We start from the raw sequence: 14,816 nt of genomic DNA on the forward strand, positions 1-14,816 counted from the left end.
TTATAAGCATTAGTCTTACTCACACTTTGCTTAATTTTCATAATTCTAATTTAAATAGGGGGTACAGATTAAAGGGGCTCAACTTACATCTTAGTCATCTTTTTTATTATATTTATTGTGTGTGAGAGTGTGTTGAAGAATCTGTGTATTAACCAGACAGAAGAGGGCACTGTTTCATGGGTTCGGTGCAAGCTCTTAGTAACATAGCAAGTATACTGAAAACATTCCTGCTCCATAGAATTAAAGCAACAGGTATATTTTAGATTTTTTCTTCTTTGTTTTTACTTTTTCAAGGCGTAACAACATAAATACAACAGTCACATTAACATCAGCAGGGCCACACACACGTTACCAAACAAATTACACTATTACCAAACAAAGTATTTTTATTGAAACAAACAACAACAACAAAACTAGTATGACCATAACTTCAAATCAGAGACTCTTGATATAATACAAAGAAAACGCATTATGACAAAAACTGAACTGCATTTTCTTCTTTGTCAAATTAACTGATGTGGAGGTGACAAAAGAAGACAACAAACAACAGCATGCAGAATCTCTTGTATATATACAAAACAAATATCTGTCAGTCATCATCCCATCCAAAACAGGACATTACTGATGACTGCATGGGTTTCTCTGTGATTCTTTTAGTTTTTGAACATGTCACACAGCAATTTCTCCATGGGAGTGTTTCCAATGGTTCTGTGGAAGAACAGCAGCTCTATCCGCTCAGAATTCACAAAGCGCAGAGAGGGAAGGAGAAGAAGCAGCTTTCCGAACCTAAACACAAAGATCATAATAAAATTAAGGCCATGTCAAATAATTTAAAGCAAAAGCCTTTCACATTGTAGAATCAGTTACATAGGGAAATCAGTTTTTTATATAAAACCTCAAATTAAGGATGCTTGTCATGAAACAGAATGAAGGAATGAAGGTTACTTTCAAATCCAGAAATCAACTTTTAAACATAATAAAGAACAAAAATTCTGTTTTGTTATAAACACACTGGAGTTTTGTTTTGTGTTTTGTCATTTTGTTCCATTGAATTGGTGACCTTTATCAGGTAGGTTGTTACCTGGCTGGTTGGCTAGGGTAGTGTGACCGTATGTGTTGTCCCAGCATGACTTGCGACTGATCCTGCAGGTTCTCCACTTGTTCTGGATCTTTCAAACCTCGAGTCTCTGTGAAGCAGAAGAAATACTTTATGGAATCTTTGCTTTCTAGGGAAAACTGTTCCTGACAAAAATTGTATAACATTCCATGTAATAAAAAAAAAAAGACTCTATAATTTTGATGTACCATACTGATGGGCATCATAATTATAAAGTGATGATATGATTACTAAATGACATGTATGGTAATATAGTGATCTTAATTAAATAAAACACACTGAGGGAAATTTTAGCCTCTGCGTGGTGCTTATCTCTTGAAAACAATGACAGTGGACGTACTGTGATCATGTTAAAGGTAATCTGCCAGATTGTAGACAATCAACTGAATAGTGTTTTGTTCCTCACCTGGCTTGAAGAGCACAATGGCCTTCAGGCAGGCGAACTCGGTAGGATCAACAGCGAGGGCCTTGAAGCGGCTGAAGACCTCCTGTAGGAGGCGCAGGTCCAGGCTAGTGTAGCTGGTTTTTCCCTGCATGCCAGGGCAGAGGTCTGGCAAAGACAGCAGTGGGCAGCTGTCTAGTGGCAAAGACCACTGGATGGCGCAGAGGAGGAAGAGTTCACTCCATGCTTCCTCCAACAGGATGACCTGGTGAAGAAGAAAAACCAGAAACTGAATATGCACCCCTGTACTCAGCTTCACCTTCGACCCAAAGAAATCACAAAGAAAAACTATAGATGCTCATTCCTGACATTCCCTTTTATTGCAGAGCCAATCACATTGTAATGTTGTCAAACAGGAATGGGACCACTAATTCAGTGTTCACTTACTTATTTATAGTCAGACAGTATTTGTGGTACTATTAACTGTCATATTGTCATTTCATAATGCTGAATGTGCTTTGTGGTCATTGTGGCCATGTCATGAATGTCATGAACATGAAGTTACATCAACATATGTAATCCTGTAAGCACATAATGACATCGGTATTTGGAATTTACAGATAAAAATAAGAATTTCTGTCTTTTTCTGTCATTGTCGCATATAAAGATAAATCATGATTCAATATATTTTTAGATATAAAAGAGACATCTGCATTTTATATTTTTTATATCTGTAACTTTAATTTGTCTTTTATCATTATACTTTTTTTTCTAACAAGAATAGAGGTCAATTTTAACCTATTAAAAATAGTTCCAAAGCAAAGTGAAAAAGTTTATAGAGACTATCTTAAAAAACAAACAAACAAAAAAAACCCTCACTTTCAGCTTACCTGGTCTCTGAAGGGCAGGTTGGAGAAAACGGGCAGGTTCTTGGCCCATTTCACGGACATGAAGAGAAGCCTTGCTGAGGTCTCGTATACATTTTCAGAACCAGACGGGTACAAAGCCATGTGGTACTCTGAAGACGCCTGCTCTGGTTCATTGCTGGTCACATCTATGTTTTCATCAACTGAAACAGAAAAGATGAGCTCAGAATCAAGAGTGCAGAGGAAACAAAACCAACTTGTTGCATAGACAGATCAAACTAAACTTCAGGTAGTTGTGATGTGCTTCAGTTCAGGTTAGATTAGACTTTATTACTATGTAATAAAGTCATAAAATTTGAGCTCCAGCTGAAAGTCAGCAGATGCCCATATGGACAAAAAAAAGTCTCTCTAAGACTAAAGAACATGTCATCATAGTTTCACATGTTAGCATTTTGTACATGCTACTACTCACCTGATGTTTGCTAAATAGTAACTTTAAAATATTAAATTGAATTAGAAGAATATTTAAGCAGAGTTGCAAATTTGGTTAGCTAGTAAAGATTTTTGATCACTCCAGAATGGGATTGATCATCATGGTGATCTCATCATGCTCCGGTAAGTGGAGATGTAACCATGACAGATTTGAAATCAACCCCACCTTCTTCACTGCCCACCTGATAACACCCTCTTATGCTCTGCTTTTTGTACTGAACCCCACTCATTTGCGTTTTACCCAAGAATATGTGTTTTCTAACCATCATTTCCCCTGCAAGTCCTAATGTGAAGGAGAAAGCTTCACCTTAAATTTACAGCAAAAACCTTTCATTTGACAACTGTTGCTCACCATCCTCAGGCTCCAACTTGGCACAGGTCTCAGCTGTCATGAGGCTTGCCATAAAGCGGTGGTTGTTCTGGGGACTGATGCAGCGCTGGGTTGCAACAGAGGAAGTGATGGACATGGAGGAGGTGATGTGGGGCCACGTGATGACAGACCCATTGGAGGATGATGAAGAAGATGAGGAAGAGGAGGAGGAAGAAGAGGAGGTGGGTTCCCGTGTGGTGGCCAGGTGCTCCTTCTCCGGGTCCACATCGATGGAGTCCAGGCGGACCTGAGCTGTGCTGCGGGGCTGCCGCTCGTTCTGAACCGCTGCAGGGGGGAGACAGAAAGGCACAACCTGTTATCTAAGGTGATAATACAGGAATGATTTTAACCGCTCACAGGTTCATGTTTGAGTTCCACTGGACACCAATCAGTTTAATGAAGCTCATGAATGCTAAAACGACTCACCGTCCTTATTCATGCCCGCCTGCAGGCACTTTTTCAGCCGACATGCCTGGCACTGGTTACGATGAGCCTTGTCCACTGGACACATGCCTGTACCGGCCTGGCACCTGTTAACCAACAGTCACGCATTTTAAAGGGAGAGTCGACTCAAAATGACAAAATAACATTCACTTATTTTCTTTTGGCTTACAGAATATTGAAAGCAGTAAGAACATATTAATTACTAAAGATCAGCTATTAGAATGTATATGGAAAATGTCCGAATTCTGAGTAAACCAGTGTGGCTAAGTCCTTAATTTTAACCTGCCATTCATCAAAAGAAAAATATCAAAAGTGAAAAGAAAAGTTTTGGGTTCTACTTTTAATCACAGATGGAATTAAAGGGGATTTTAATATATATTTATTAAAGCTATTTGTGTTTTACTTACTTTTACTTCTCTTAGTTACTTTCTGTCAATATTATTATTATTATTATTATTATTATTATTATTATTATTATTATTATTATTATATTTGAGTGCAAAAAGTGCATTTTTTTTCATTCACACTGACTTGTGCTGCTACAATTTTTTTTTAATCTGAAAGGCATTTACTTATACAGTAATAGGAAACACTTTAATTTACAATAATAGTTGGCAAAATATGGGGTTTGTAGAGGCTAAAACCAGAGTTTATATTCCTTTCACCTTGAATATTGACTATTTTAAATAGATGAGGAAACGTCACACGATGAAGCTGGAATAACTGTCTACAGCTGAGTTTCCTCTTGCCTGTAAATGAGTCTCCTCCTCACACTGCGCTTGAAGAAGCCGCTGCAGCCGTTGCAGGCGTAGATGCCGTAGTGTTTCCCGCTGCTGGTGTCTCCACACACTTTGCAGACCAGAGCTGGGCTCAGAGCTTTGCCCGGTGCAGGACTCTTGGCTGTGAGTCAAAAACAGTCACAGAGTAGGTCGGTTATTGCCACTCATTAGGGCTGGTATTGTTTCATACATGTGCCTGCCATCTGTACAGTCAGCTCTGTCTGCTGGTAGCAGGACAGTCTGTCTAAACACTCACAAAAATTGAATAAAATCCTTAACTATAATTTAAAAAAAGCATTGCTTGCTCATAATTATGTGTTTTTATGAGAGTTTTTAATGTTTTTGTGTTGGATTTCATTCATAACCCGATGCATGTTGAGTAAAGAATTTCAGGTGTTTCAAACTTTCATATTGTTTAAGTGCTAACTTTTCCTCCCTGTTACCGAGCCAAGTCAGTGTTACACTCTTCAGACTCCATTGGCAACTTGTTGTCGTTGGTGTGGAGCTCTTACCTCCCCTGCTGTCATCAGTCCCACCGCTGCCAGATGACTCTGTGGGGGAAGAGGATGGCATCATCTTTGTAAGGTGATCCTCCATTATTTTTCTCTCAAAATATCTCCTCTAGTGATTGACGAAGGCAGATAAGAAAAGGTTTTGGTCCTCTTCTGCTCAGTTGCTTCAAATAAAAATACGTAGGGCCGCAGGGCCTCCGGTGGTCCCCGGTGGACAGATGGCAGGGTGAGCCCGTGCTGTGTGTTGCAACCTCTGCTGTGGTTGTTCAGATGAGCTGGGGTCCTGTCATGAGCTCCAGCTGACACTTGTTGCACGTGAACAGGTTGTGTGTGGGTGTGTGTTCCCTCCGATGTCTGTCACTGTCTGTGGGCTCTCCTCAGCAGCAGGTCCTCAAAAGGGAACCCGGGGGGTGGTGGAGGGGGTAGGATTAGCCCCAAGCGCTGTGTAAGCAGCATGCTTATTTGTCATCCTCTTAATCTTTACTGTTCATCTACTGATCAATCAGTCACATTGCCAGCACAATGGTGCTGCTCAGACATGGATCGTCATGAAGTCTGCAAACAAACAAACAAACAAACAAGCAAACAAACAAAAAAGAATCAGCAATGACAACAAAATCTCCAGCTCTGTGCTAGAAGTCTTGTAACTGTAGACCAGTCCCCATCCAGGCACTCCTCCTTGTGTCTCCTCTGTCTACATCAGTCAACACTCCTCTTCAGTATCTGCATTTAAACGGACAATTACATGAGGCACACATTATTATATTTACCAGCATCTTCAATTTGTATTTCCCCTCCTTTTCTTTTCTTTTCTTTTCTTTTCTTTTCTTTTCTTTTTTTGCCTCCTGAATTCCAGACCCATTTCCCCTTGCTGTATATTTGATCTGTGTGATTGCCTCCTATTCATAAAGACTCCCAGTGTTTGCAGAGGAGCTGCCTATTAACTCCCATTTCTACCCCTTTTTTTGTCAAACTGGAGATCATCCACTTCCTCAGGTTGCCAGGAGAGAAAGGTCACAGAGAGAATGATGGAGTTTTGGGGGGGCTGATGTGATGGTCAGCACTAATTTGGCTCATTCATGAGGTTTTCCCATTTATTATTGAGAAGCTAGAATTATCATACATGTGGCATTTACATAAGCGGCAGTTTATTAGCCGGAGCAGGTATGAGATTGGATCTGGTGAGGAGGTGAGGAGAAGCGTGCAAAACTGAGGTAGGAAATATGAAACAAGCAACTTTCTTGTCATATTTAAATAAGACTGGGTTCTTGTTTTACCAAAATACCAGTAAGTTTATGGCTAAGAGAAAAGCTTTCTACATTATTTTATGATTAAGGTGCGAAAGGACTCAAAACCAAGAAAAGCAAACTATAAAATATTCTTTGCTAACATGATTTTTACATCAAACTAGAGATAAGAGATGGAAGGTTGCTGGAAAGTTTCAAATGTAAAATTCAGAACAGGTGTCAAACAATACTTCTATCTGTTAGTGCCATCATCATCGTCATCCCTTGACGCTTCAATGCCCTCGTGCCTCCCCGCTCATTTTCATCATTTGTCTCTTTGAACAGTTGAGCGGTTCAAGTGAAAGATGCAAATCTGGAGGGGACACAAGCTGCTGGGTCTCTGACATCTGCGCAGTGGCATCTGTACTCATTCACTGTTTGTTTGCTTTTTGTTCTGCGCTTGTAACGTGTGTGAATAACTGCGCTAACGACTGCTCTTAGATTGGACGTATGAACGCTTTAATTAATTTTGTTTTACACCATCTGACATAATCGCTTTAGAAAACAGCATCCTGCATATGCCAGCAAAATTCACAGTGTTCATTCGTGGTCTGTTTTGGCAGAATGATAAATCTAAGTCCAATGTTTGTTTGCATTTCAGCTCTGGTGTCTTAAGCTCCAATATATTACACACTCTTAACTAGCTAATAGCCAACTGTCTGCTTTTTATTACAGAGAAAATCACGTATGGTGTGTTTTTTGAGCTCTCTGACAAAAGGCTTCTTACTGGGACTGAGCTGAATAGAAAATAACTGCTAAAATAGACACACAGAAACACTCTGGAGATCTATGGATTCGCTTTCTGAGGACTTAAACAGGGTCATGGATGACACTAAGGATCCTTTTCTTGAGTTTATTTCTGTAAGTTTGTGAAATTTAACAACCTAACAATGCATTTAAATTTTTCAATAAACAAGTTAACACATATTTCAGATGAATTAATAAATATGCATTCAGTGGGGTGTGTTGAAGAATTTTACACATGACCTCTGTATTTCTGAAAACTTGCCATTAGCTATATTTTATTTAACTAAAAACAAGCTATGAAAACAATTTTTAAATAAATGTTATCACAAAGCACACTGTAAAATGTAATATTGTGTTTAATTCAAAATATTAAATAGGCTGAACTCATTTTTTATCAATTTGTTATTAGAACTCGATTTAAATAAGTTACCAGTACTTTATATGCAAAATGCTGATAAACTCAATTTATTTGAGTTGTCTTAACTTAGAAAAACTAAGTAAGCTGGAAGTTTTGCTTCTCAGGGCGGAAGGATGAAAGATGTGTTTTGAAAATGCCACGTGACTACCGTCCTCCTCCCTCTCGGATCAGTCCGCATGTTCATGGCGCCAGCATTTGTTATGGAATATGTTGAGCAAACTAGTGATGTGCGGATCGATCCTACATGTGGCAAAAAAAGTGAGGTGTTGTGGCCATAATTGCCAACCTTGAGACCTCAGAATTAGGGAGACATTCAAAAGGGCTGTTTGGGGGGGATAAATACATTTTACAGTGTTTATTTATCGGATAAAATACGCGAAATGTCACCGTTATTATTGGCTGGCCTGGAACCAGCCTCTGAATTTGGACACCCCCGTGTCCAAATTCAGAGGCTGGTTCCACCTGAGGACCCGGCCCGACCGCGGTCTAAAGAAAGCCGGGTAGTACATCACGAGCTCCCTCGGTGGAGTGAGACTCTGCCGTCTGCTCCTTGCTATCTAAAATATAACCGGGCTCTGGCGTAAACTCTCTACCGTCTCACACTTTGTTTAATTAGTTTTCTGTTTGACGTTTATTCAGCTGTGTGAAAACCCCGGAGGAACCCTCCCGAGGGATTAATAAAGTTACATTTAATTTAATCTAATCTAATAACTTTAATCTCAGCCAAACCAATTTACTCAAGAACAAATAAAACACTGAAAAAGCCTAATAACATTTTTAAGTTAGCAAAGTGACTTATATATCATGTTTAACGCGAGCAGTGAAAGACCGCGGGGGTTTGAAAACGATGTGTTGGTCGGCTCAGATGTTTGAAGTTTACACAGCTACATTCTCACCTGAAAATATGTTAAAAGTTCTTTTGCGACCCAGAAAGACAAATAAGAGTAATATTAAAACTAAGTAGCTGCCGTCATTGTTGGAAACTGGAATTGGCTGGGCCGCGCTATGAATTCTGCGATATGGTTTTTCAATTTTGTTGTCCGGGTGGAAAATTGGGAGAAATCCTGCCATGCGATTACATTTGTTCCTGACCACCGAGAACACTCACGTTAACTTTTATCGAGTGGAAAAAAAGTTAGCTTGTTTATATTATGCTAACATAGCTGTGTCGCTAGCGGTCACGTAGCACATCATTATATACCAGCTAGCCCAACTTCAGTAACCCTACAAACGTCACTGCTGTTTAGTTTTCTGTCTTCATTTATGCTGGAAGTGATAACAGAGCTGTACGTTTTAATTTGTTTCCAAAACCCCGCAGTCAGGACATGCTATATTGTATTTAGATAGAAGCTAGCGAGCTAACTCCCTGCTAACTTCTAATTACGTTAAATGTCATAAATTCCGTTTTCATGGATGCCTGGATGTTAAACTCAATTGTTACACCTGGTAGAGCAGAACGCTGATCATTTTATTAAAGATGAAAGACTTTAGACAGACAACTCTCAGTAATGCCATAGTGATCGTTTGATATATGGACCTGCAGCGGAGTTTAGACCCAGACACGGCTAGTGACGTCAGACTGAACAATCGGATACTTGTGGAGCCGCAAGTTTGCCTCTCTTTCGTCCACTTTTGTCTTTACGCAACGTTACTCGGCCTCGCCCCTCCTCCCCCATCGCTTCACCTGCAGGAAGCGACAAGATGGACACGGCAAATCTCCGTTAACGAGTTACTGCACATCGCCGTGCGTGGGGCTGGACGCCGTCAACGTGTTAGCTAGCTAACCACGCTAACGAGCTAACCACGCTAACGCCATGCAGCCCAGAGGCGCTGCACAGCCTAAAATCCTTGCATTTTCTCAAAAGTTGACAGCGCGCCTTATGTATGAATTCTGTTTGTCCTTGATGGCCGCGAACCGATTTTATGTGGTACACAGCGCTCAGCAATCAAAAGTCAAAAATGTTTTAGTACAACTTTGGTAAGCTATGGTGCTGCACCGCTTGATGGATTGTCAGAGCATTACGGCTACCGAGGAGCCTTTGCGGAGTGATACGTACTGTGCTTCAACGTAATATTACCCTACTGTGTATAAGGACTATAAATGGCACCTGTTAAGAGACGTGGTTACAAGAGGATTTCAAACTCCAGGCTGTCAGTCACACAGTAGAAGTTGGGAACAGAGCAGCTGTGAAATCTGTCTTTGTTACTATGCTCAGCGTCTTTTAGTTTACATTTTGACTGCACAATTGTGAGCTTTTTGTTATGCACAAAAACAACATTGTTTTCTTTTATTTATGGAGCATTATTATTTAATAAATGCTCATAATTTATTTTTGAGTAAATCTTATGTACATCTATGCTCTATGTTAATAAAAGTGCCTGTGTGACATCTGGGACACAGCTTTGACTAAGAACTCTCTTTTTGTTCTTACTTTATGGCTTTTAAAAAAAAATCGAGATATATATCTTATATCGCCGTCCAGGTAAAAAATATCGAGATATGAATTTTGGGTCATATCGTCCAGCCCTATGATGAACTCTGCATTATTAAGTGATAAGAACAAATAATCTGATGTTCTGTAATCATTATGACACTATAATTTGAGATACAATAAATAAAATAAGTTTTTGTACAAAGTATCGGTGTCGGATCAGTATCGTCGATACCACCCTGAATAGTACTTGGTATCGGATCGGAAAGGAAATCAGTGGTATCGCACATCACTAGAGCAAACCTGGAAAAGCGTCAGCTCAAGAGATTATTGTCATTGCTGTGGATCTTTACCTGATACACTGACTTGGTGAGTAAATGTTTACTCTTATTCAAACTGATTTTGTGGCTTCTCTTAGTTTAGCACCAGGTTTACAATCTTGCTAGCTAGTTAGTGTTAGCCTAGCGTTGCTGCTGCCGCTGGGCTCATGTTACTTAAAAATTAACACCACAGCCTTAAAAACCTTACATAAAACTATGTCGGTGAAATTTTCTGTTGATTGTTTGAAATAAAAAAGTGAGTTAAGAGCCCAGACAAAATTCTTCGGGAGGTGCAGCCTTTAGGGGTGGGGTGTGGGGGGTATTTTCAATCCATAGCCCTAACTAATTAACTAACTAACTAACTAACTAACTAACTAATTATATATATCATGTTTAACCTGAGTAGCAAAAGACCGCAGGGGGTTTGAAAACAATAAGCCAGGAGTTAGTTGTGCTCGCAGACTGTTATCAAGCCTTGACCTCCCAGTCAGCTATCGCGCTGGTGGATAACAGAGCTCTCCGAAAACGTGGAAGTACTTTTGCAAATATGTGATATTTTGATAAATTAAGTAGATATTTGAGCATTACACAGCTACATTCTCGGCTAAAAATATCTTAAAAGGTTATATTGTGACCCAGAAAGGGTAGTCTGGGGAAAAGGAGGATCGCATTTGTCAGAGCCTGTGCATACTTGTAAGCGTGGCAATGGCGGAGGAGCGTGGCTAAAAAACGTATTACTTTTTCTGGGTCACAAAATAAACTTTTAAGATATTTTCAGGTTCGAATGTAGCTGTGTAAAGTTCAAATATCTTCTCGAGTTATCAAGACATCACATATTTGCAAAAATGCGCCGAAGTTTTCAGAGACGTCCATTTTTTTCATGCTTTGTGGCAGCTTTTGAACATCTGTGACATCTATTAATGTCAAATCTAGCCTTTATTTAACAACATAAGCAAACTCTATGTAACAATGATTGCACAGCCATTAAGGATCAAATCAGTTTCTGAAAAATGTTCTGTTTTTTTTCTCCCTCTGCTTGCTTCTTACTGTCTTTGAGGCTCTCCTGTTGTTGGACAGAAAGACATCAACTCAGTGGTAAGTATTTTGGTTTTCCAATATATTAGCAACTGTCAGTGACATTTATATTAATCAGGCTGAACTTTCATCATACTTTAGATCAGCCTGTTTTACTTATTGTTTTTTTTTTGTGCTTTGGTTTGAGGAAGTTGTTTCTTTACTGATCTTTTCCTGTCTTCTGTTATTAGACTTGAGATATGACTGCACTATGCTGTTGCTGGTGACTCCAGTTAATTCTACAAGACATGCTGTGTAAGTAAACAAACAACAACAGTCTGCATTTCTTGAAAGATCACATCCCCCAAACTTAGTTTAGAGGGTCTACACTGTATATAGTGAAGTCTGCAAGTTTTCTAACAACAAAATTTGTTTTGTGCCCAAATCATTTTGCACATCATTAGAATGAAAGTTATTGGCCATGTTTGCATAGCCCTTTTTAAAATGATGCTTTCATGACATTATTGTATGTTGGGTGGTGGTCACGGCTATCCAGACTGACAATTGGGACATTGTCACCTCTTTGATTGGGAGGAAGCTTGAGATTGTCTAAATTGGAGTCTGTTCTATACCAAATGCAGAAAAAAATGTTTTAAGAAAGCAATTAAGTTCATGTTCCAAAAAATATGATTGTTTGCTTGCAGGACACCAGGAGAGATGAGTCCTCGGTCACAGATGGTGTGGTCAGTGAAGATGGTCGCCTGCCGGTTCAAGCTCATTGCATCTCCAACCCACATCCACTGCCACTGTATTTAAGGGAAGTTAAAGACTTTCTTCTGCACCTACATTTGGATCACCTCGATCCATGATAGTCATTCAGGCAGTAATGCCTGGACTGGAAACAAGCCATCCTTAAAACATTACAACATTCCAGCTCCTGTGTTGGAATGAAAAACAAATGTGTTGTTTAAATCAGAGATTGCACTTGTGACAGAACAATAAATATTTTATTTTGATTATATAAGTAAGTACAAAACAAACTTGTGGTAGACCTAAACTTATTATTCAGAATAATTACATCTGAGACTTAAGATTATAACATTATAACAGTGATGGCAATATTAATTGTTTGTTGTTCAGCAGAACAGTGTCCAGTATGTTGGCTGTTATACTTTGTTGTGTTTGAAAATAAAAGTTGGGCTGATTTTAACATCATTACAAAAAGTGTTGTTAATTATTTTTAATCATATTCAGGTTACCACAAATTGTTTTTTCATTTAGTTGAACTTGAAATGTTTGTCAGTAAGTAAACAATTAGTATTGTACAGTCAGAAATATCAAGTTATTCTTAATACTGCAGACTTGCAATGTATAAGTTGTCCTAACATTCATCTTAAGTAAGCTTTACTTAGTTTTTTTGAGGCAACGAGTTTCCTTAATTTTTTTGAGTTCTGGGAACTAACAAGGCTGTACAGTGTACTCAAAATGAGTAAGTTGCCCTAACTTGGTCATCTTAAGTAAACTTGATCCAATTTTCTCGAGTTCTGGGAACAAATGAGCTTGTACAGTGTACTCAAAATAAATAAGTTGTCCTAATTTAGTCATTTTTAGCTAAGCTTTACTCAATTTTTTTGAGGCAACGAGTTTCCTCAATTTTTTGGAGTTCTGGGAACTAATTAGATTTTACAGTGCACCTTACAAAATTTGCAACCTTACAATTCATTTACATCTCCCTAAATGAAAGGTAAGTATAAAATGGGCTGTTCTTCTATAGTGTTCTCTGCTCAAAGTCTGAACATGAATACAAGTCCAATCTTCACAATCATTCAAGTACTCTTTCAGGTGCTCCACTGTGTTGATTAGCCAGTCTGACACTTTCTTGGTTAGCAGTAAATTTAATGAGATTCTTTAGTAAAACTTACACTGTGAGAGCAGTGAGAGTGAACTGTTGTGGGCTGAATAGCTAAATAATAACTCATTACAACGCTCAGCAAAAGTGATCGGATCAGTATCCTCACACTGTTTCTGTGTATTCATTGGATAAATGATTCTTTCATAAATTGTTGGTTGTATCTGTTTATTTTACGCTGTAAAAACTGTTTCACGTCTGTTAAACTCTGAGTAGAAAATTTGCTTAGAAAGCCAAATAAATGCTGATGTCAGCGGGTTTCAGCACTACAATAACAAGGCCTAACCATAATTGGAAAAACAAAGTGCCAAGCAGTTAAGTAGATTAGAGTTTGACCACATTTTGTCTGCCTGAGCACTGGCCACAATCACGAGAAGACTGGGGGTGCAGGGGGGGCACAATTAGCTCAAAAGATTAAAAGAGCAGTGAAGACACACTTCTTGAGGGCATCTTTAGCCATATGGTGGCTACTCTCTTCATCCTTAGCCAACACACTGTTGACCTTTGTAAGATTTACCATTTAATTAGTCTTCTGATGTCAGTGATCTGCTGCTTTTCCGCGTGGATTCCCCCAATTACACACTGATTAGTTATGTTGAGACGGACTCTGTAAATGTTAACAGCATCCACATCTGCCTGCCTTCATGCACAATAATGAAATGCCTGGAAACCTAAGTTTGAATTTTATGTCTGCTCTCTTCTTTCTATCCTGATCTTTTTGGTAAATTGGGGAAATGCTATGATGAATCAGTTACTGTGTTCCTTCCTCTTCAGCGAATTCTTAATTATTTAATGGTGTATTTAATTAATTCATTATGGCAGTCCTGGCGTTCCATAGTAGAAGGATGTACACATTGTATGTACAATAATGCACTAAGCAGCATATATATTTTCTTGCACTTGAATATATCAATACATTTGAATTAAGATGTTTTTATCAGACATTTTAGGCTGGTCAGTTTATTGGTCCTGTTTCAAATAAACCAATATTCACTATGTTATAAAATGGGCATATCTTTTGACTTTATAGCTAAATTAACCCTGTAACCAAAGTTTGCTCTAATTTGACTGGCCAAAAACATCCAGTACCAAAAATCTTCTCCCTGCATGCATATTCTACATATTCATATACATTTTAGGCAGGTGTGAAAAAATGCTGTAAACAAAGAATGCTTTCAGAAATATAAATGATTGTTTATTGGCCCTAGATGTATTCTGCAGCAGGACAATGACCCCAAACATACAGCCAATGTCATTAACAACTATCTTTAGCGTAAAGAAGAACAAGAAGTACTGGAAGTGAGCCCTGATCTCAACATCATCGTGTCTGTCCAGGATTACATGAAGAGACAGAAGGATGTGAGGAAGCCTACATCCACAGAAGATCTGTGATTGGTTCTTGTTTGAAACAATCTACCAGTGGAGTTCCTTCAAAAACTGTGTGCAAGTGTACCTAAGAACTGATGCTGTTTTGAAGGCAAAGGGTGGACACACCAAATATTGATTTGATTAAGACTTTGCTTTTGTTCATTCACTGCATTTTGTTGATTGATGAAAATAAGTGATTAACACTTCCATTTTTGAAAGCATTCTTTGTTTACAGCATTTTTCTCACCTGCCTAAAACGTTTGCACAGTACTGTATGTGTATTTATAGGCAATATAATATCCATCGCTTATTACCATTTCATTGGAAAATTTTAGGAAGTTAAAAAGCTTGAAAAGCAGC

The 14,816-nt window shown here is 38.7% G+C and overlaps 1 protein-coding gene and 1 long non-coding RNA gene across 2 annotated transcripts; one reads left to right on the forward strand and one right to left on the reverse strand.

The window, feature by feature from the left end:
- Positions 1 to 360: 360 nt before the first annotated feature.
- LOC309700288 (photoreceptor-specific nuclear receptor-like) lies at positions 361 to 10,476 on the reverse strand. The gene is made up of 9 exons (XM_082523774.1): positions 8,310 to 10,476; positions 4,963 to 5,517; positions 4,421 to 4,571; positions 3,654 to 3,757; positions 3,210 to 3,512; positions 2,390 to 2,568; positions 1,524 to 1,764; positions 1,082 to 1,187; positions 361 to 786 (listed from the first exon to the last, which is right to left on the reverse strand). Exons 2-9 carry the CDS (start codon positions 5,045 to 5,047, stop codon positions 654 to 656), a joined length of 1,302 nt encoding a protein of 433 aa, XP_082379900.1. The 5' UTR covers positions 5,048 to 5,517; positions 8,310 to 10,476; the 3' UTR covers positions 361 to 653.
- A 103-nt stretch (positions 10,477 to 10,579) lies between these two features.
- Positions 10,580 to 12,475, forward strand: LOC309711270. The gene is made up of 3 exons (XR_014277924.1): positions 10,580 to 11,260; positions 11,431 to 11,494; positions 11,884 to 12,475. It is a non-coding gene; the product is annotated as an uncharacterized lncRNA (long non-coding RNA).
- Positions 12,476 to 14,816: the final 2,341 nt, after the last annotated feature.

This window comes from Aulonocara stuartgranti (genome assembly GCF_965226115.1).
Source record: "Aulonocara stuartgranti genome assembly, chromosome: 1".
Taxonomy (NCBI): Eukaryota; Metazoa; Chordata; class Actinopteri; order Cichliformes; family Cichlidae; genus Aulonocara; species Aulonocara stuartgranti.

What these genes read in the sequence shown, in the direction of transcription:
- LOC309700288 (XM_082523774.1), bottom strand. Translation starts at nt 5,047, where the DNA reads ATGGAGGATCACCTTACAAAGATGATGCCATCCTCTTCCCCCACAGAG. An exon ending in GACTGATGACAGCAGGGGAG is followed by an intron (nt 4,572 to 4,962) that starts GTAAGAGCTCCA and finishes TTTGACTCACAG; the next exon opens with CCAAGAGTCCTGCACCGGGC. An exon ending in CATTGTGCTCTTCAAGCCAG is followed by an intron (nt 1,188 to 1,523) that starts GTGAGGAACAAA and finishes TCTGCTTCACAG; the next exon opens with AGACTCGAGGTTTGAAAGAT.